This window comes from Netta rufina (assembly GCF_964035555.1).
Source record: "Netta rufina genome assembly, chromosome: 8".
NCBI classification, from domain to species: domain Eukaryota; kingdom Metazoa; phylum Chordata; class Aves; order Anseriformes; family Anatidae; genus Netta; species Netta rufina.
In genome coordinates, this window is record NC_140131.1 from 30,962,198 (window position 1) to 30,985,318 (window position 23,121).

A 23,121-nucleotide genomic window follows, 5' to 3' on the forward strand; every position below is an offset into this window, starting at 1 on the left:
AATCAACTGCTTTTCCTCTTTGGTTATCTCTTATGTGTTTGGAGGTGTTATTGATGATGCAGATAAAAATATTGCATGACTGGGCTGGAGCAACTGATTAAGCTTTTACCAGCACAGGGAGACAATCAGGTTCTGTATCTCATCGAGAAGTTTGCCTTGAGCTGGTGTCTTAAATGCAGCTCTGAGCCAGGGGATACCAAGATAGAGGAGCTAGGATTTCACTGGGTGAGTGGAACAGATCACATGAGGATTCTGGCACACTCTGTGTGGCATGCTGAAAGCAAGAATGACAGTGGTGACTGAATTGATAGTATCAACTTCAGCTGTGGAAAGCGTCCCAGACTGATACGTGAGCAGGGGGTGTAGCAACGCTGGCAGGCAGCGGTCATACTAAAGAGCTTGCTAAACCTCTGAAAACTACTCAGAGTGACCATTCATCTTCAGTCTTGAGGACACACGAGCAGAAGAACTGAAAATGCCAAAGGATTATAATGTTTTTCAAATGCTGATTGCAGCACTTTGCTGCTTTTATCATCGTAAATCTATTATCAGAGTCAAGGTAGGTGCCCTGTTTCAATAACAGTAAATAAACAGTACACTCGTCTGTAATGCTCTTAGTTTCTGTTCAGAAGTGTTTATATGATGGATGGATGCAGTGCGTTTCTGTTCTAAAGAACACAATGCACCATTATCTCAGAGAGAAGCTTAAACAGCTTTCAGTTTTATGAGCCTGAATCCGACTATCTTCATGTTGAAACTGCAAGTTTGAAAATGCCCTGGCTTTGGACTTGTTGAAAATAATTTTAGCAAAGTTTCAAGCTTTCAGAATGGGAATCAGATCACTTGGTTCCCTGTCTTTTTTTACCTGCTTATTGAAAATATAGGCAACTTTGCTCAGAAGCTCATTTATAAAAACCCTTCAGACAATTTTGGACTTGACCTTGTATTTCAGAACTTCTAAAATTAAAGTGAACAAAATGCACACTATATGCGAGGAACAAGTCTTTTTAAACATTTAGAGCTATGTTTTCAGAAGGGGGTAATTGTACTGTAATCAGGTAGATTTACTTTTAGGTGACTTAGTTTTTGGGTTTTGGTTTTTTGTTTTTTTTTTTAGGCGATAACTTTTGAGGATCTGTAAGCTACACCTAAACTTCTAAATCTTTTTATTTAAGGTTTATGCTTGAATGGTTCTTTGAATTATGGTCAGCTCTTTAAGTCACTGTCTAATATGTATGTTTTTTTCTGGCACGCCTACAATGAGGAAGGATGTTAAGGTTGCTGTCTTGTAGCCTATAGTCTTTCAACTTTTGATGGAGGCATTTACAGATTGGGAACAACCATTCCTTACCTCTCTGATGCCCAGCGATTCAGCCTTCTAACTGTCCCTTTCTGAAATTGGGAAGTGGGGATCAGTCTTCTGGGCATACTGAAAAAGTGACTTTGATCAGACTGTCTTCTCTTTGACTGTGACAAATACCAGAAGTTTCCATGAGAACGGAGAGCTGAAGATGCTGTCCTGTTATTGTAATTTTCATTTTCTTTAGAATTTCAAACACAAGGCTTAAAATTGTATTGTTCTAAAACTTCAAAAATGAGATTGGGTTTTATTGTTGGCTGTCAGAACAGTTATAAAACTGTTGTTCTTGACCATGCATGCCCTTTGTTCAACTTGGCATGAATTCCTAATACCTAAAATAACGGTGGTGTTGTCATAGCAACTTTCCATTTGGTCCAATATATATGGTCTGTAAAGAAACTGAAACATTAATAGTGTTCGCAATATGGATGGTAAAAAATAAAACCTTTTATGCAGAAAAAAAATACAGCTGGACTCTTTCAAAAATAAGGTTCTATTTAAAGAGATTTGCAGCATTTAAAATAGATTTGAATGCATGTGTTCCAGAATGCAGATTTAGCATTAGATGAATCCGATGAACTTGTATTTTAAGAAGTCCTTTGGTAGGAAACTGGGGTGCATTTGTTTAAGAGAAAATGGTTGTAGGTATAGAAACAGCTGGTGGTAAAGTCAAGTAAGGCTCTCACCTTGAGGCCAAATGATGTATATGCCATTAAGTGCCACAGTGCCTTGGACTGTATGAACAACTTGGCGTAAGTTGTCTTAATTTGTGGAAACCTACCACTTCAAGCAAAATCAGTTTGTGTAATTAGGTGAGATTAATTCTTTGTTTTCATAGGGAGTATTCATGTAATTAAATGTCAAACTGATCCATAAATAAGCATGTTAAAGTCAGCAGCTATATCTGAGAGATTTTTTTTTTTTTTACGGCATCAAGATAAATTCATTATAACTACATTAGCTGATTTAATTGAAAGTGATATGTGGCCATGCTCAAGGGTTCTTTGTGCTCCTTCACAGCACAGGAAAAAGTTCAGCACTTCAGGACTTGCATTTCACTGTACTTCTAGCATGTGAAATTAAGATCTCAAGAAGTTTGGTTTAGTTCCCCGTACATTAATAGAAAATACAATAATCAGTGCAGAAGATCTCGGCTTGGATCAACATTCTTCACTCATGACGTGTCGGTACCTTTTACAATCCCATTTGTTTGTAATAGCTGTTTACAGTTAAGGTCAGCTTCTGTATTTCAGGAAAATAATGAGTTTTTAAGGCTTAAGGTTTCTATTTGGGGTGTAGAGGTGGAACTATGGAGAGAGAATGATAAATTGTGACTATGCACCACTTTGGAGCCAAAATATTGCCTTTTTTGAGAGTTAAGAATAAATCAGTAATAAACAGTGTTTTAAAAATGAAGCAAGTGGTGTAAATAATGGTATGTTTGCCACAATAAATTTTAGTTAGTTAGTTACTATTTTTGTTGTTGCTGTTCTAGTTAGTTTGGCCGTCATGATCGGAAAGAAAGACCTTGATGTCTTTAAGGCCAGGTTGGAATGGGCCCTGGTCAACCTAATGTAGTGGGTAGCATCCCTGCCCAGGGCAGGGGTTGGAACTGGCTGGTTTTTAAGGTCCTTTCCAACCCAAGCCATGCCATGATTCTGTGATGTTCAAATACTTTAATTCTTAATTCTCTGCTGTGATTCACCCTCAGCTGAAGCTGTGCAAAAAGGGAAAGCCACTCAAATTATTGGGACTGCCAAGTTTTAAAACTTCAAGCGTGCTGATCTGTCTCACTGCTGGGCAATGTACTAATGCTATGAATGTGGCATGGGTAAGAAGCCTTTTATAAGCAACTACTTATTACAAGTGCCATCTCCTATCCTGGATGAATTGCAAACTCTTTTTATAGATAGTAGATCTTAATTAATATTTCTTCAGTATGTGATGATCTAAATCTGTTTCACTGGCATCCTTGGGCTTTGTGTATCCAGTTTCAGCTTGCATGTGGAGGCAGTTGGGCTTGATAACATGAGTTAACGAGTCATCACCACCCAGCATTATGGGTCTGCCTTTTGATGTTAAATTTGTGGATGTTGTAGAGGGCCAGATGGGAGACACTGACTTATCAAAATGGCATGAAACTTTGTGTAGCTGCCTGGACTCCTCACTGTTTTGCCATAGGGTTTGAGTTTTTGGTGAGTCTTACAGTGTGTCTCTTTTTTCCATTTTTCACTGCAATATACTCTCTTTCATACATATATAGATAGTAAAGGGACCATTGTTTCTCTGTAAGGGATTCTTGTTCACTGCTATGGGAACATTCTCCAGCATTTAACTTCTTGATAGTACATTTTGTTTAGGTATTTTTCAGATTAAAACAAAAGAAGTAATCAACTTCTAAAATCTTTTACATGTAGTGGAAAAATCCCCAGCGCTACTGAGTGATGAGATTAGGATTTGACTAAATCTACACTCAGGATTTCTCAGGATCCATGTTCTGGAAATGAAGCTGTCCTCCTCGCTCTGAATGTGGTCACCTAGAAAATTAAGGAGTTTTTATCAATGTAGTTTTGTAGTGGAAGGTAGATCCAGGGTCCCCTGAAATTCTTTCTCTTGCCTTCAGTTGACATTAGAGTGAATTAAAAGCCTGTAATAAAAGCCTTTTTTATTGTCCTCCTCCCAAACAAATACCTTGTTCACTAGTTAAGAAAGAATAGCTACTTTCTGTGAATGTCAGGCAGGTTACATTATGCTGTTTATAATGGCAGACTGAGGACATGCACAGGATGGAGTTTATTTGATGTTAAAGAGCCACTGCAGTTATAATGGAAATTGTCATGGTGGGTTTTTTTTATATCTTCCTCAGTAACCTCAAAAGTTCTCAGCTTGTATCTAAACAACCACGCAGAAATGTTGTGGTTTCAAAGCTGCCATTCTCCTATATTAATTCAGGGCTCTGGTTAGTTCTAGACTTCTCTTGTATGTCTTAGAACAAATAATACATAAACTTTTGCTGTGCTTATGTCTCAACCAGTTAAGACACTAGAATATAAAAATTAAATCCTGCAGAAACTGACAGTCACGTATGCAAGGAGACCTTCATTGTCTGTTTTGCACCTCCCATTACTTAACATAGCACTTGTTATAGTCCTGCATGAACTTTCTGCAGTCTGGAAGGTTAGAGAAAACTGCCCCTGTGAAGAACATTGCCACAGTTGTCATTCAAAATGTCCAAGTTAATCGGAAAATGTTTTCCTGAATTGAAAAACTACCTTCTTTCTGTTAGTACTTTCTCAAAAAATATTTTTGAAATAACTTTATCTTTGTATTCTCGTCCCTTTGTAAGCTCTTGTACAAAATAATAAGTCACTGGCCAGGAAAAGATAAAGACCAACAAGACTGTTTTTAAGCAAAGATTGAGAGTGGTTCTGCATGGGTATTCTAAATGTCAAGTTCAACTCTGCTGTTTCTTGTGGCTGGTTAGTAGAGTTTTAAATGAAATAAGATACATTGTACTTTTAAATAAAATCAAACATCTTATAAATGTATATAACTGCATATTTTAAAATGCTTGTCACGCCAGACATACAGTCTGATCAAGATCACAAGAGTCCAGGGTTAGAGACTTCAGGAATTTCTGCAGTGATGTATGTTTTAATTCAGAATTGGAACTTGAACGTCTTCATTTTCTGTATGATCATGATGATTAAGGTTTGCTCTCTAGTGCTTTGGAAATAGAAGAATTTCTTTAAAATTTCCCTTCTTTGAAAGTGAATTTTTAGTTTTATTTTTTTAGATATTACAAGAGGAAGTTGTAGATCACACTTCATGGTGCTCTTAAGCAAAAGTAGCAGGCCTCCAGTGTTGGAGAAAAGATGTGTTTGGGAGAAACCTATCATAGGTCTGTTTTGAGAAAGATCTAGTATATTTATTAAAAGTTTAGTAAAGGTGCTGGCTTGACTTACTTCCTCAATCAGGTCACGCTGTCATTTCCACAGAGCTGTTCTCACTTATCCCTCATTTTTCTTTTTTCTCTCTGCTCCTGCTTTTCTTGTTTGTTTTCAAAACTTCAAGGCAACTGAAAATCATGTGCTTCCAAGGCTGCCTGTTGGGCTACTTTAAACACCAGCTGGCAGAGCTGTGCAAAGCACCAGGAAATAATTGAGTTTGGATGAAAATGCAGCCACCGTTGGTAAGGTATCTGTAACAGTCCTTGGCTGTGCTTTGACTAAATAATGCTTTGCCAGGAGGATACAAGGAGAGGTTATGTGAAATACCTTGTTATCAGAAATGAAATACATGATGCAGATCCAAAATGACAGATTTTAAACCACTTTCAAATTGTCTAGGTAGTAAAGTTCTTCCTTCCATAATTAAAACTGTTTAAAAATAAATGAAAACAACTCTTAATCACGTCAGAAATCAAGAAGTTTTCTTTCTGTCTAGGCCATCCCCTACTTATATTATGTTTGTTTGTCATTTGGTTTTAATCGAGGTAATCCATGAAAGCTGAATGCATAAAATACAACTTCAGGGATATATGTAGAAAGCCATGTGATTTCTCCTCTCAGCTGCTTCAGTAGTCCCCTGGTACATTACATGTATTTCATTGGCGTTGATGCAGATAGGAACTGGAGAAAGAATCCAGTGCCACTAGGGAACAGAAATAACTGTGGGACTTTTGTTTACCTCCAAACTCATACAGTAGACTGTTCAGCACAAGTAAAAAATATTCTAATCTAGAGAGGTAGATTCAGCTAGGATGATTGACACAAGCTTGATATATCACGTTTCCCTTGGCGACTACCCTACTCAAATGGAAATAACATTTTGGATGCATGAACAACAGGTTATTATAGGTTTCCTTACATGGGTTCACAAGTGTCACGGGTACAGCATATTGTGGTAGGTCAAGTCCTCTCTAAATTTACATGCAACGAGATTGTATTTTTATGTTTGACTTCTTTAAACTTTATTTTACAGTTTTCAGTCCTCTGGGCTAATACTTGCCTGAAAAAATGTAAAACCTTATGAAACACCAAGATGACATTGTTTAACTAAAAGCAGGCTGTGCTTTTACAGATGCAATGGCTGTGAAGTAGAAGTACTTTGTGTAATATAATCAACTTCTGTGGCATTTATTAAAACCACTAAAATAATTGTATTGATTGGACTTTTTTTCCATCTCCAAACTCTTAGCTCTCTGGGTTTTTTCCATCAGCTATGTAAGTGGGATTGAGGGCTTTTGCACTAAGATTGATAATACTGCATTGAGAGATATTTACTGTTTTTCTTACAGAGATCTGTTTTTAAAAACAAAACAAAACAAAAAAACAGCATGGTGGGAATGTTTTAAACTGGCACCAGGACTGAAATGATTGCAACTAAAATGTGAACAAGAAGTTCTGGAAAGCACCTCTTACAGGGAGCTCTTTGAAGGTCAATGAAAGCATCTGTATATAAAAAGAGACTTGCTGATTTAATTTGCGTAAATGTTCCAAAGACTTCTGACAGGGTTGTTACTATTTGGAAGTCTTGACATACTTAGACTGGTAACTTCCCTATTTTGCCTTAGCTGTGTTTTGTTGCAGAATATACTTAAGTCTTTAATTTTTTGCCCTAGATTCTTTTTTCTCGTTAACTGCTTTTTACCATCCACTTCACTCTCAGGCTTCAAATGCAAATTCGGTTTTCTTTCTGTCATTGGGAAGGAGCCAACAAAGTGTCTTAGAGAAAGACATCAACTGAGGACATAATACTAAATGGTTTATTGCTATGAAGTTAGTGAAAATGTACATCATGCCATTATTGTCCATTAACATTCAGGTTTTGTGACCTATTGAGAAATGGGGCTGCAGTATCTGCATCACGTTGCACAGAATAAATCACCTTTTCTTTTAAAATGCAGGTCTATTGAAATAGCTAACTATGCTGTTCTAAGCTGACTCTCTTCCTTGCTTACAGATTAACATGATTGTGTAGGCTATTTCTGAGCTGATTTTGAGCATGATGTGAAGTTGAGTGTGTGCAGACATTCTTGCAGGATGGGCGGCCTTGGATATATAGCCCTTAGAATAGAAAGGCATAGGCTGGTATGATTACAGACAATTTATCATTCACACTTTTCTTTTAACATACTTAGCTTATATGAGAAATGAGTCTCTCAAACAAAGACACTGCCCAGGAAGACATGGTATCACTGAACTTGCCTACCTGTTATGCAGCTTGCCCCCTGCATATTTTGGGATGTGTGCTAGCTGCAGGAGCTCTCCACTACGTTCAGAGCTGCATAAGGGTTTACTTCAGTGTATTTGCTTCATCTCAGGAGATGTCTGACCTCTGGCAACAGAGTATGCTCAGAGTGATAAACCATGGTGATTTTTAACGAGTAATTGTGAATGTTAACAATTTAGTTGGTTTGGATTCCTTACATGCTTTTCATGTTGTGTTGCTAGATGTAATTCAAGTGTAATATGTTTCATTACATTCACTGGAGTAGTGAAATAACCCATTCAACCACCAGAAATTCTAGGTTTCTATGCTGGTTTTGAAATTCAGATGTAACTTGGATCTGCCTGTTTTTTGTTGTTGTTTGTTTGTTTTTAAGATAATTTATATCAGTACAATCAGTTGATATGCAAAAACCTACTGCTTTTCCTTGTTATAAATGAAGTCTCAACTCAATCTGAATTTAATAATATTTATAAAAGAAATATTTATAAAAGGTATAAAAGGCAAGTAAACAGCACTGGGTGTGCGGGGAGTCTATGCTCCACCAACATGCACATAGGAACATCAAACAGTCTAAATATACAGAACATTGCTTTACATACTAAACCCGAGTATGCCTATACATATGTACAATCAGAAAAGGTAACAAACAATCCTTTAAGTTCCACGACTTAAGAGTCTCAATTTTCCATTCCTTTTCTTAATTACAAACATGTCTCCATTTTCCATTCCTTTTGAGCAATACGTCTCGCTTCAAGTTGTCAAGCAACTCGGTCTCTGGGCCTTATGTGTCCTGTTCTTCCCGAATCGAAGAAAAGCATATCCATCTCCTTTTCAAGGCCAATAAAAAGGGCCTGTGTCAAAAGGCACGTTCAGGTCACCAGGGGGCAGAACAGCAAAGGCCTGCGATGGCAGTACCGGCGGGGGGGCCGATGGCATAGCAGTCGGATCAGTGAACGAGCCCGCAGCTCCCTCACTGCCTGGCAAACCACACGTGTCTGACTGTGGTCCCACACGGCTCTTTAAGGCCTCAGAGACTGCTCGCCAGGTGCCGAGCAATCCCACTGCAACCTTGTCGCTTTTAGTTGCAGAGTCCCACACCTTGACCTCAGTTTGGTCCCGTATTTCAGGCTCATAAACTGTCCGATTGTCAATAAGGAGAATAAGCCGTAAGGTTACCAGGACTTTGTCCCTAAGGACGTACGATTCCCCATACTGCGCAGCTGCTTACCAGCGAGGGGCAGCTGTGTGCGCGGCTCCGCTTCTCTCAGCTCCAGCTTCTCTCCAGCTCCGCTGCGCCCATTCCCAGCGCCTTGCTGTACGAGCTGCTTTGGGCGGTTTGCTGAGTCTGGCCGAACCTGTCTGCATGAGGCAATCAGTGTGCCTGTTCCTGTCCTGGTCTCCGTTCCGCCAGCCTGTTCCTTTTCATTCCTTCTTTCTGCTTATTGATGACATAACTTCATCACATCGTGTTGCCTTTTTTTTTTTTTTTTTAATCTTGAGGACAGGCTCCCCTCTTATACCCTTCTCCCCACAGCAGTCCTTTTCAAAACAACTTTTCATTGGTCAAACGACTTTGGATGTAACAGCAACAGCAAACATCCAGAAGCTTCCATGCCTTAATGGGTGGAGAACAAGCAACCCGAGAGGGCACGGAGTGTCCTGAATCACCCTTCTTTGTTCCCTCTAAACGCTTTTACATTCCTGATGGCCTCATCGTTAAGAGTCTGATGTTATCATCAACCACGGGGCTTGCCGACCCCCATGGCCACACTCCCACATCTCCCCCTTCTTTATTAATACCAACCATCTCCTCGACACGAATTACCACTCCATATATAACATTCTCTTGGGTAGTTCTCCTAAGCAAACACAGTTACTGCATTTGTATGCTGTAGCGTGTGCCTCTTACAATAGCTTTGTCTACCAGTGAGATGCTTTGGGAATTATGCAAACAATTTGCTAAACCAGTTTTGTTTTAGTATCTCTATTCAGTTATTCAGTCAAAAATATCTTTTAAATACTATTTTTGTAATAAGTATAGTTCATCTGTAAGTAGTAGTTCCTTTGAGAAAGTCAGCAAAATACATGGCTATGAATGTAAAAGATATGTATAACATTACAACTGAATCCTATTGTTTAAATTGGAGAGGGGACTTTGGAAAGTTTTTTACCTGCTTCCACAGAAATGGGGTGGCTCAGGTGCTCTTGAAAATTCTACTCTTAAGTTTGCATGCTGTACCTTTACCCCCTCAGCTTGTGTAAATGCTATGATGCCTTCCGTAACTCCGTATGATGTGGCAGTGAAATGGCTAACTGTTAATTCTGGAATCAATGCCAGCCAGCTGGGTAGCCAGCCATTTGAGTTGGGAAATCAAAGGTGGCAGGCATGTGCCACTGGTTCTTTTTTTAGCTACGTTAGCTAGACAGCTCACAGAAGTTTGAAGTGGAGGTGGGGATTATTGACTTTACTTGACTATGTTTTAATACTTTGTTAGGTTTTTAGATCTGAATCCTCACCACAGTGTCTTGCATGACTCATTCTACAGCCAGTACCTTTATCTCTTGATGTTGGCCATGTGTTTTTGTTTTGTTTTGTTTTTGAAAAATTGCTTGCAGTGAAGGTCATGTGGTGTGGTTTGTTCCAGCACAGACTTTTCCTCTTTGAAAGGGTTGGGAGGAATTGGTGAAAGGCCTTGACTGTACCAGAGCACAAAGGATTTGTTCCTTGTTAAAAATTTGCATGGATAAATACCACCCTGTTAGAGTTCACAGAAGCAAAGTTAGTGAAAAGTGATCCTGCACCAGGTTGTTTTTGTCTTTTTTCTTTGTAAGATACTACACTCATTTGAGCTTATCTTAAAAAAATAATAATAATAGTAATTAAAAAAAAAAAAATCACCATCATTTTCTCTGAGAAAATCAGAGAGAAATAGAGTGAACTAGAATTTATCTCAGAATTTCTCAGGCCTCTCAGCATGTTTAAATAGCCTTGGCAGCAGGATGCCTCTTCTGGCATGATTCCTCCAAAAATCTGCTGTCTAGTAAACCGTTGTAATTCAGTCTACTTAAAATTGCAGGGAGGATTGTTGAAAGTGGTGCTAACTGTATGCCACCTGCTCCCACAGCTGGTGGTAGGAATATTCAACACCAACAGGAAAACACTATAGAGAGCAGTGTTCATGAGAAAAATGGGATTGGTAGGTGAGCAATGGCTTTCTCATTTCCTTTTTAAGAAACATTGCATGTTTACATCAGTGTGTCAGGGAAGGGAATCTAAGCTGTAGCTCGTATCCACAGCCAAGATAAAAAGTGTGATGCCATGGGGAAACTGCTGCATTTTAATCTACCTTCCCACTGGATGCCTATGCCACTCTCTCTTTTTTAATTATCTTATTATTATTTATTTCCTTTAATGGGGAGCATACTCTGATTCTTTGCTCAGCATAGCAGCATGTTGCCGGCCACGAGCATGTTTCTGCTGAGTACCTTAGACTTTTGAAGCTCTCAGTGTGCCCTGGCAGCCCAGAGGGTGAATTGCATTTGGGGTGCATTAAGCACAGCATAGCCAGTCGGTCAAAAGAGGTGATTCTCCCACTGTATTTAGCACTGGAGTGGTCTCACTTTGAATATTGTGTGCAGTTCTGCACACAGTACCATCAGGGTGGTCGAACACTGGAACAGGTTTCTTAGGTGGTGGATTCCCCACGTTCAAGAGGCATTTGGACAACGCCCTCAGTAGCATGCTTTAACTTTTGGTTAGCCCTGAAGTGCTCAGGCAGCTGGACTTGATGATCTTTGCAGGTCCTTTCCATCTGAACTACTCTAAGTCTCTTCAGTAACATTGAGGTGGGAGTCCCTGACCATTGAGAGGATGTAAGGAGGTCCAAAGAACTTTTTCTCCACTAAGTGCTTATGAAAGAATACTTGACAAATCTCTAGAGAAAATACGCACATGACCTTACTAGCAGTAGCACTGCATCCATGGGAAGGACCAGTGAGCCCTGATGGGAGCGTTCCAGCATGGAAACTGTACTCCAAGAGATGAAGATGGAAATTTTCTAGAAAATCTTACAGTAGTTTTATAGTAGTGAGAGAGAGATCTCCATGTAGATCTTGTGCTTTTGGGGCTAGGGGACAACAAGAGCTTTTTTCCCATAAGAAGGGAAACATCTTGGGCATGCAGATTTAGTGACCCTTAGAAGTAAGCCCATTAAGGGTGAAAATTTACATTGGTAGAGTCAAGTTATTTTTAGTACAACAGAAATATTGAACATGGAATGTTTTTAATTGGATGGGCCAAAAGGATATAAAAATGAAAAAAAAAAAAAAAAGAATCAGGATTTAAAATGGAAATTTGAAAAGGAGAAAGGATATTGAAGTAGGGAATTGGGGTCCAACTCCACTTTTTGAGTGAAGTACTGTTAAAATTCTTACTGGGAAGAGAAAGTAAGAAAAATGATTTGCAGGTGTGTCATTATTAGCTTGGTATAGAGAAAGATCACTGCTGCATTTTGTGCAGTGTATAACAATCACGTTATCTCAATGCTGGATTTTGCAAAATACAGCCTAGATATTGAAGCCAGGCCAGCCTGCTAAAAGCAGCCACCTGCATTCCAGTGGGTTAGTGCAGATCATGTGATGGAAGTTATAACCTAGGTAAAATGTTAATGACTAAACTTGGCACAGCTGAAGCTTTTAATCTTTTATTGCAGTTTTCTAAGGAGCGGCAAGTTATGGACAACAGCCCGGAAAAACTGAAGAAGGAGTTAGAGGAAGAACTGCAGTTAAGTAGCGAAGACTTGCGTAGCCATGCCTGGTACCATGGACGTATTCCTCGGCAGGTATGTGATTCTGTGATTCTCATCTTTGTGTTGCCAAGAGTGCTCTGAGCTTTTAAAGAATTTTGCACTAAGGTACTACACACATCTGTGATACCTCCATTAATTTAGTAGAAATGTAGTGCCTTCTTAGTGTGAAAGCTGCATTTATCACCACTCGGTGTAAAATGAGGTTGATGAAGGATTCAGGGCAGACACTGGTGGAATATATGTTTCAGGATTTTCCTGCACTGAATAAAGACAGAAATGGAATTTATATCAGAATGCTATCCCCAAATATAGTTCAGACACACTGGTATCATTGTACTGAACCAAATGCTGTTGTTGGTTTTCTTTATTGTGTATCAGATTTTGGGGAGGGAAAAATATAAATCTATTCGGTAACTTCATTTTGATCGATTGTGGTTAGTAGTATGTGAAAGCTGTCGTTGTATTGGAGCTTGGCTTGCAAGGGCACCTGGAGCTCCACCTGCAGGCTTCTCTCCTACCCAGCTCTCACCAGAGCTTCAAGCTGCCTGCTGCCCTCGGTGTACATAACAAGAGCGGGCACAGCAGTCACATTTTCAACTTACTGTTAGATGCACAGTTTATCAAATGCAAAGGACTAACTTAAAACAGATTTTTCTGACTCTTCCTGGTTTTATGCAGCATTCATGAAGAATAAAAAACAAAAGCTTGTTGTTTAAGATAACAATGAAGGGACAGTTCCTGGGGTCCTGCAGTAATGACTTCTAAACTCTTGTGTGACTATATATTCAGATTCTTTAAACTCTATTAGCAAATGAGAAGAAATTTGTACATGCAAAAGTGGGTCATGCTTCTGACTGCTGGGCATTTTCCACTGAGTCCTTCCAGATACTGCGGGATGAGCTTGTCATTTTAGAATCAGAGATGTTCTTCTACCATGCTTTATGAGTTGCTTAATATTTTCTAGCTTTGTCCTGCCAGAGTAGCTAAATTAAGTCCTATGTGTATGAATATTTTGTTGTTTGGTGATCGACTTCCTGATTCTTAAATCATTTATTCTGTGTTCTTTTTCCTTAAAGGTGGCAGAAGGCCTAGTTCAGAGGGATGGAGATTTTCTCATTAGAGATTCTCTTTCCAGTCCTGGGAACTTTGTTCTTACCTGTCAGTGGAAAAATACCTCTCAGCATTTTAAAATCAACAGAACAGTTCTAAGGTTCAATGAAGCCTACTGCCGTGTTCAGTATCAGTTTGAACTTGAAAGTTTTGACAGTATCCCTGGCTTAGTTAGATTCTACGTTGGGAATCGCACACCAATATCAAAGCAGAGTGGAGCAATTATTTTTCAGCCTATCAACAGGACTGTACCTCTCAGGTGTCTAGAAGAAAAGTATGGCGTAACTCCAGTCCGTCAAAAAGAGGAAGGTATAACTGAAGGAAAAACAGAAACTGCAAAAAGACTGAGCCTTGGTAAATCCAGCATGCAGTCGCAGGAGCAGAGCATACCCAGAGGAAATCTTATGAGGTACTTTAATTTTTCTGTCCTTACAGGGTGAAAAGAGGTGACTCCATCAGCTCCAGTGTAGGTGATGTTAAGTTTCATTCTGACTGTAGATGGAAGGACTAGGCGTCAGGGTTTGCTGATGTTTAGCGAAAGATACTGTAGAGCCTTTATTTGAAACTTCCTGAAATTGTTAAGATGTTCTCTACATGGTGGTTATTGTGCTAGATCTTTAGAAAATATAAAATACATTGTGGAGGTAAAATAAATGGAGATGGATGAAGCTATGACTTAAGTGGCAAGGCTGCGCTCTGCAGTCCTTATGTGAATGAGAACATGCCCCAGTTTTATAGGGTAGCTCTTACGCTGCTATTTGCATTGGAATAATGACAAAACAGTGCTTCCTGAAGGCCATTTGAATATGTGATTAGCCTAGAAAATTAAGAAATTCTAGTGGCATGGAAAATAAGTGCATAATTGCATTCTGAAAATATCTATGGAAAAACAAGATGCTCATGTGCAGTTCCAAAGGGTTAGCTTTGTCTCTGGTTCTCTATTTGTAGATTGATGCTTTTTGGAGAGAGGGAAGGAATAATTCAGTTGGAGTTCAGGGTGAGAGTGAGTGTGGACTCTGGAAGCACAACAGGAGTGCAACATGTTCTTCGGTTGCTTAGCAAATATAGACTAGTATGAACTGAAGGGTTAAAATAAAATTGTGCTCTTGCTGCTTCAGAGAAGTCTTTTTATTTATTTTAGTCTTTTTACTAATTATTTCCGTATTTTCCTGCTGCAATAAAAATACCAAGTATGGGATAATGGCTACTAATTTCAGTGTCCAGATGGAATGTTCCATTAAAAAGTCTCAGCATTCAAAGAAACACCCTCATAAATGCTGGAAGTTCACACAGTATATGGCCCATTTCATTGCTACCATACCAGCATGAAGTACTGATCTTACAAGTTGCCCAAGTAGAAAGCTGATGATCTCAGCCATGATTAGGATATGTTCTGTCAGTTAGATTGGTATATTAAGATTGTTGGATATATTGATATATTCGTGTTGTGTGTATTGATGTTTGTGTTTGCATTTTTGTCTACCCTAGAAACAAAGAAAAAAGTGGTAGCCAGCCAGCTAGCTTGGATCATGTTCTGGAGAAAAGATTCCCTTTAAAGACTCACCAGTCGGAGAGCTACCTGCTGATTGGTATGTTTTGTAATTACACATTTTACACACACAAGCGGTGAGCTCCCAGGTGATCTGTTACACTTCAGACCAGAGTGAGACTGTAGAGTGTTCTAAGTACTGTATATACAGTTAGTACTTATTGGCCTATATAAGCTGAATTAATACACTGATTGCTCTTTCAGTACAGGAACAGATTCTTTATTTCCAGTGTGCCAGCTAGTTCATTACTTCAGCATGCAATTCAGCAGGCTTCCACACACAAAAAAATGACAGCTACACTTGGCATTGATATTTGTTTCAACAGTATTTCGTGTCCTTGCTTGTGCTTCATAAGAATTGTCTCACGTCTTTCTAACGGTCTGTTAAGTAGCATTCACTTCCATGGAAATCCGTGTTTCCTTGAGAGCAGTTCCTTGGGAACAAGCAGTAAAGCCACTTAGCTGTAGATACCAGCAAATGCAGTGAGAACTGAGATTGGGAATTAGGGTTCAGGTTTGTATTGGATGTTGAGGTTTACGTATGCAATGAATACAGTATGAGGCATAAATATTTAACACAGAAGTATATGAATCTATTTCTTCAGATCTTCAAATCAGCTACTGTTCAGCAAAGAGATGAGCATCCCTGAAATTCATTCCTTCCATACCTTACTACGTGCTCAGGCTTGACTTTGGGAAACTTTCCTTTCATCTTAAACTTACCATTCTCAGAAATGATTCATCTCTTATGTGGTATGGCTGGAAGTTTCTGTTTTTATAGCATAGATCAAGTTACATAGAAACCTCTTATTCTAAGCCATGGAGGCTATCCAGCTCTGACATTATAGCCCATGTATGCAGCAGGGACTAGAGTTATTGTCAGCATTACCACAGAATAACATTATAGTGCAGCTGTTCTGTGTATGTGGGATTTCGGGAGGATCAGCAACTGAATGGAATTTGCTGGCTAGCTCTTTCCTCAAAATACAATTTCACATACATTTAATCAGTGAATAATTTACATGAGCGGACAATTTCCTCAGGAATTGTATATGTTTTGGCCTTCTAAGTCACTGTACCATAAAAATAGTAACTTCTTTTTTCTTTTTGTTTTCTTCTGCAGGTTCAAGACATCCTTCTCAATTACCTGAAGCAGATGCAGACTCCTGTCCAAGCTCTCCTGCATTTAGAACAGGCAGTGAACCTTCTCTAAGCCCAACATGTGTTCAGAAAGTCACCTCTGAGACGCAGGTAGGGGAAGCTCTTAGAGGATCAGACAGTCAGCTCTGTCCAAAGCCTCCACCGAAACCCAGCAAAGCATCCCTGCTAAAGGCCCCAGATTCTCCTGTGGCTTCCCACAGTTCAGATGGACACTATTGTGAACTAAGTCCTGCCAGAGATCCTCCAGCAACAAAACATTTGTGTCAGAAAAACAGCTATGTGGAGCATCTGACACGAAAGGTGAAGGGAACACACTCATTCAGGAACTCTGAAACAAGCTATTTGATCCTGGATGATGACCCTACAATGAACTCTGCAGATTGTTCAGAAGATTCAACTGAGATGGCTGAAGACAACAGCATGTTTTCTGCACCTCTTTTTGAGACAGTGTCTAGTTTTAAACCAAATGATTTTGAATCCAAACTACTTCCTCCTGAAAACAAGCCATTGGAAACATCAATGTTAAGAAGAGTGAAGGAGCTTTTCACCAAGAACAATCCAAAGGTTATTGCACAGCATATTCTTAGGATGGACTGCAAGGTAAAAAAGAAAAAAAAAAGTAATTTTAGAAAGATTTTTTTCATTATATTTTATATTGTATGAGCTTAGACTTTCCAAACGTTGATTTGAAAAGATTAATGTGTAGATTTGCAGCTACTGTAATAAATTTGTTGACTTGCTTACAGGACTTTTTAGGGTGGGATTTGTTTTTCCATTTGAAGAACAAGGCCAAAAAGTCCTTTGGCTTATAGGTGCCTTCCAGCAGCTTTGACTTTAGACTCAAATTCTCAGTGCTCCATACATCTCGTTAATCTCCTGTCAATTGCTGTGTATCTGATTCTCATTTAGCGTTGGCTGCTGCTACATGAGGCTTCAGACACATGGTGACTCAGAAAAACTTGCTGAAGGGGCATGTTAGCTTAGAGCAGGACAGCAGCTCTCCAGGATGCTCATGTATGAAGGGGGAGCCTATGGGTTTGCAGCCTTCCTCCAGTAACCATCTCCTTATTTTAAAATGTGTAAACTGGAATGAGGCCAAGGAAACTAGCCTGCTGGTAGTGTGGGAGCCTGTACAATTAGTTAAGAGGCACTGGAGTGTCTTAAAGATCCAGATTTTTGTATTTTAGAGCAGGAACAGTAACTAGCTGGGACAGGTAGAGAGAAGTCTGTATTTTGTCGTCTTCTTGTGGAGCTGAGAGCCAGTGACTTATTCACTGGTGACTTGTTGCATACTATTGCACTGATAAGAGCAGTATGATACAATGAGATTGGCATGCGAACTGGGCCAAAATGAATGCTTTGTACTGAGATCTGTGATAAGGCTGAAATTTGTAGTCCTCCTTGTGGTACCAGGAGCTCAGTTTTCCCCTTCAATAATAGCATTTTTATATATATATATATATATATATATATATAATATGTATATAGAAAATTTCATTTGTGAAAGAAGCACCCATTCATTTAGTGATGCAGTGAATGTCTGCCACCTGGATGCCTGAGGAGGGATCTTTGTGAAGTAGTTGCAATCAGGGTGTATCCAAGGGCTTTGTATCACACTCCTGCTTCTCTAGGAGAGAAACAGGTTTCTCGACAGTGCTAGATTTTGCACCAGCAAGGCTTGTTGTGACACAGATTGCTTTCATCTTTTCATAACCAAGAAAGCCTGATGATGGATGTATCAGAAATAACAGGCAGATGGGTTTGTAAATGTGTCGATGTACAGCCATCAGATTATCCAGCAGATAATCTCTCATTATATTAATTTAGTTTTGCCTGTAATTATCATATCTAATTGTTACTGATATAACCAGTAACTAATGCTGTCTGTTTAGAAAGCAAGGACAAATTGGTGAGGGTGGCAGCTTTCCATACTGACTTCATTAGGCACTCAATGTTGTGTCCTCCCAAAAGTCCTTTTACTGATTAATCCTTATGAGAACCCTCTAGTTCTCAACAATTCTCTGCAATGTTGTATTTTTAGAAATGAAGAGAGCAAAGCACACTGTGTAATGTGCATGTACTTTAAGGCCAAAAAGCAGTACCATGTTGATTAAGCATCAGGACAAGAGAGCACCGCATTTCCTGGAGCTTGCATACGAAACTTTTACTGGGTGTGAAAGACATAAATTACAGCATTTAGGTCACATGTTTTTAGTTTTGTGATGAAAAAAGGCCTTCTTATATGATGCACCGACTGTCCGTAAGTTAATTAAGTTGTTCTTAGATGACTGTTCTAACATTGTACACTCAGCTGTGTGTGTCCTGCTCTAGCCTGGACTGCCTCTATGTGGGCAGGTTTGTGGTAGTTCTGTTGTTATTTTAAAAAAAGTTTCAAAACTAAAACACAATTTTTTGCACTTGTCAGGTGGCAAGGATATTGGGAGTTTCTGAAGAAATAAGGAGGCTTATGGGAGTAAACTCTGGTCTTGAACTGATTACCCTGCCTTACGGACACCAACTGCGTCTGGACCTAATTGAAAGGTAAATGTTCCTGTTACACAGGGCAGATGGCCAGAAGGTGAAGGCATTGCTGCTTTGCACTCAACATCTCCTCAAAGAATGCACTCTTGCAAGGTTTTCTGAATTCATGTGTACAGAAGATAATTTAGTGAGATACTTTATCACTTCTTTGGCAAAAATAAATTCCTTGAGATCATAGGGCAACTCCATCCTGGTAATATAGGGAAAGGCAAATGGTATGGAAAGCAGGGTCCTAGATCTGCTGAACATCTTCAGCTCTCGTTTAAGCACTTGGATTTTAGGTAAAGTTCAGAGGACCTATGTTCTATCTGAGCATGTGTTTGTGGTATAGAATGACGATAATAACCTTCTGCAACTGGGGAAAAGGGCAGAAGAACTGCCCTTAAAGTAAAACACAAAAACAAACAAACAAAAAAAAGCCACCAGAGATCGGCAGTTTTCTGTAAAGCCTCTGCACAAGTTAATGCATAATAATTAGCATCTTCTATCCTGATCTAGTTTCTCTGATTCAGATTTCAGTAGTTCAACTGCTGAAATTTAGGGGGAAGATCCCAAGATTTGTGTGGAGGACAACAGGAAGTGGGTGGAGCTGTTTTCTACAGGGTTCAGTCATTCATCGCATGACTGAACTGAAAAAGCAGAACTTTGTGTTCAAAACGTGAGGGATAGCCAGCCAGCTAGCATGCTATAAAGTGTGCTTGACATACTCAAGTGTGGAGTGAAATGAAAAGTAACTCATTTGGCTAGTTCAGGCAGTCAGCCATGCTCTGTGCTTACTATTGAGTGGACTTCACAACTACTGTCCTACAACACTGGCAGGCCATTAACCAGGTTTTACCTTCCTTGAACAGAGTACCACAAGAGATCTGGCTGCACAATAGTAATTAGTATCTTAGGAGAATGTATTAGAACATGATTTTGGAAAAACATATATTCTGTGTAATGGCACTGCTGCTCTTGATACAAAGATGTTTTTAAGAAGCGCAAATAAGTATGTTTGCTAGGCACAAAATGTTGAAATAAACCTTTGAATTGATCTTCTCTGAATTAATGTACAGCATAATGTATTATTATTTTACTAATTAATAACCAGCAGTACAAATTGTTTCACTTGCAGGCATAATACTATGGCAATAGGAATAGCTGTGGATATCTTGGGTTGCACAGGAAATCTAGAAGACAGAGCTGCAACATTAAACAGGATCATCCAAGTCGCAGTGGAGCTGAAGGACTCGCTGGGGGATTTGTATGCGTTTTCTGCCATTATGAAAGCACTGGAAATGCCACAGGTAAAAATCTGCTTTCACTTTATGTTCCAAAACATGGAGTTGTTTGTTGGTTCATTTTAACTAATTTACACAGTAGCAGTGTGTTTCTTCTGTGAATTACTGAAGTAAAAAAATGGATATTCCTATTTCATTTGAACAGGTCACTAGGTTAGAACAAACCTGGACCTCTTTAAGACATCATTATACTCAGACTGCCATTATGTATGAAAAACAGCTGAAGCCGTTTAGCAAAGCTTTGCATGAAGGACAAGGTGAGTGGAAGAGTGAGCAAGAATGATACTGGTTTCTGTTTATATTTTTACCTCTCCCCACTACCACTTGCAGGTGGAAGGATGTGAGGCAGCTGCTGTTTTGTAACCATGTATCATAAATTGACTACATGACCTTATATAATGTAGATTAATGAAATAGAATGAAACAATGAAATAGAAGGAAACAGTCTGCCAGCCACACATGAGCATGTGCTTGTATGCGTGCATCCATGTAGAATGTAGCATTGTGTGAATGTAACATGTCTGCTCAACCCCACACCCACCTCTGTGGAAGATGCAGCAGAGCAGAAACTGAGAGGAATGACTCTGCAGCATCTTGCTTCAAAGACGGGACAAAAATCTCCCTCGTCCTATACAGGGAAGAAAAAGTTTTTTTCTGGCAGCTTTTGCTTTTTATAAGCTTTGCCTGTAGGATCAGAAGATGAATTCTGAAATACAAAGAATGGGTTAGTCAGATAATTCCTCTGATCACATCAACTGCTCCTGCATCGGTCTTTTTGTTTGTTTGTTTTGTTTTTTTTTCTGCCCTAGTCTCCATAGGGGTGTAAGGGGGAGGTAATATTTCTCTGCACATTTCTGTGGCTACAAGAATCGTTAGAGAAGGAATACTTGTTGCTCCCACAGACTGTGTTGTGGCTAAGCATGTTTAAAATCTCTGTGCCACCAGTATTTCAGCAGAGCCTTCTCCTGTAGCAATTACAGTTCTCCAACACTTAATTTATCCTGGCTATTTTCCTCAGGTGCATCTGAGGTGAGGTGCTAATAGGAAAAGTGGGAGACAAACACCAGTTTCTGACTTTGAAAAGAATATTGCAATTATACCACCTTCTTCAGTTAGCACTTTTACAATGTCTGATGATATGGTATGTTACTCTGTATTCCAGAGATGATCAGTTCTCCACAGAACAACATAACAGTGCCACTCTTGATGCCTCTTGTTACCTTAATGGAGCGACAAGCTGTCATTTTTGAAGGGATGGACCTGTGGGAAAGCAGTGACCAAAGCTGTGAAATAATGCTCAAGCACTTGATCACAGCTCGACAAATAGCACAGAATGCAGAAATGTACAGCTTGACCGCAGAACGGATGCTGGAAGGTAGGGAGCACCAGCAGGAGATGCTCCTGCACGTTAACAGAATGTGTGGGTTATGTCTGAAGAATAAGATCTTAGCTTAAGTGACAATAGAAGTTACTGCAATAAATTCTCAGCTTTCATGGAAGCTGAGATGGTAGCAAATGTGCTGCGGGAAACGTAGGCTAGGGATACCATGGATACTGTTTAAAAACAGACAGCAAGTTAGTCATCACTATAGTTCTACAATAAGCAATACAGCATACATTTCTGCTAAATGTTCTCCAAGGTCTCAGGACTTAATATGCTCAATCTTTTAGCAACTGAATGTAAGTACAGGAAGGACAGAGGATACCTTATTGCCTTTTGTACAATTAAAATTCCTATTCCTATCTTTGCAAATAAATCACCACAGTAAAATTCTTTACCAGCAGACCAAGATACAACACCAAGATCTTGACTGTTCGCAGCCAGAAAGCAGCAATGTGTTAGTAATATGACTGTAATTTAAACTTGCAGTGAAAAAGTTGAGAAGGGGAAGACATGTAAGTACTTCTGCAGGCAGCAGGTATACATCAGTAATTACAGGCTATGATTATAATGACAATTATATACAGGCTATAATGACTATTCTAGACCATAACAGTTGGTCTAGGAAAGCCTATCCTAGTATTTGAATGGTACTGGGATATGACAAAAGGAAAAGAGTTTCACCAGTCTTCTAGCTTGTTAAAAGAATTGTGGAAAAGAAACCAGTGCACTAAAGCTTATCTTAATTGGAGGGAATGCAATTTAAAAGCCATTTTTTTCGAAGTAAAAAAAACTTGCTTGATGGTGATACTGTGGGATTTTTTTTACTTACTAGGCTTCCAACCAGATGAAGAGATGAGTGAAATCTTCAAGACAGAATTTCAGATGAGATTGCTCTGGGGCAGCAAAGGAGCACAAGTTAATCAAAATGAAAGATATGAGAAATTCAGCCAGATTTTAACTGCACTTTCCCGAAAACTGGAACCTCCTCTGGTGAAGCAGGTGGAACAATTACATATCTAAGACTCTAAACACTATTAAGTGATATACTTGAAATAACCATAGTTTTCTTTTGGTAATTTGATACTGCACAAATTTCTTGCATTTCACAAGATGTTTAGAACTTTTAACTGCACAATGCACACTTGTTTTAAAACTACTGATTTCTAAAACAAATTATTTATTTACTGTGGCACCAAGTCATTTAATAATCTTTTTAAACAGGTAGGTTATCCCTGTAAGATAGTTTTACAGCTTTCTGTATTTCTCTAGTGTTGCAATGTTTTCATAATGTCTTCAACAAGGGGCATCAGCCTCTTAATATTAAAATGAAGCAAATAGTGTAAATGAAGTGATAGATTAACTATGTGACACTGCAGAAAATTTCAGTTGTATAATATTCCTTAACTGAGTACAAAACACCATGTACAGAATTGTGAATTAAAGTCTATCTTTATGCAAAATTATTTGCATACTGTGGTTGAAGAAATGATCTGTGACTGCAAAAGAAGGCTTAAATTTCACATTACCTATGAAAGTAGAAAATTAGTTGTGTTTGTGATGGGACAACTTAAAAGTGTTTTTTTTTAAGACAATCTGTAGGACTTTGGCTTTTACTGGAGCCTGTACAACAGCTATGCTGCCAGGAAATGAATGATAAAATGGTGAGAACAAATAATCCAAATGATTAAAAT

The 23,121-nt window shown here is 39.0% G+C and overlaps 1 protein-coding gene across 1 annotated transcript; it reads left to right on the top strand.

Moving 5' to 3' along the window:
* The first annotated feature begins 403 nt into the window (after positions 1 to 403).
* Positions 404 to 23,121, top strand: BCAR3 (BCAR3 adaptor protein, NSP family member). Its single transcript, XM_084291424.1, has 10 exons — positions 404 to 559; positions 12,307 to 12,435; positions 13,479 to 13,921; positions 15,001 to 15,101; positions 16,185 to 16,822; positions 18,648 to 18,763; positions 19,881 to 20,052; positions 20,192 to 20,303; positions 21,209 to 21,421; positions 22,263 to 23,121. Exons 1-10 carry the CDS (start codon positions 476 to 478, stop codon positions 22,448 to 22,450), a joined length of 2,196 nt encoding a protein of 731 aa, XP_084147550.1. The 5' UTR covers positions 404 to 475; the 3' UTR covers positions 22,451 to 23,121.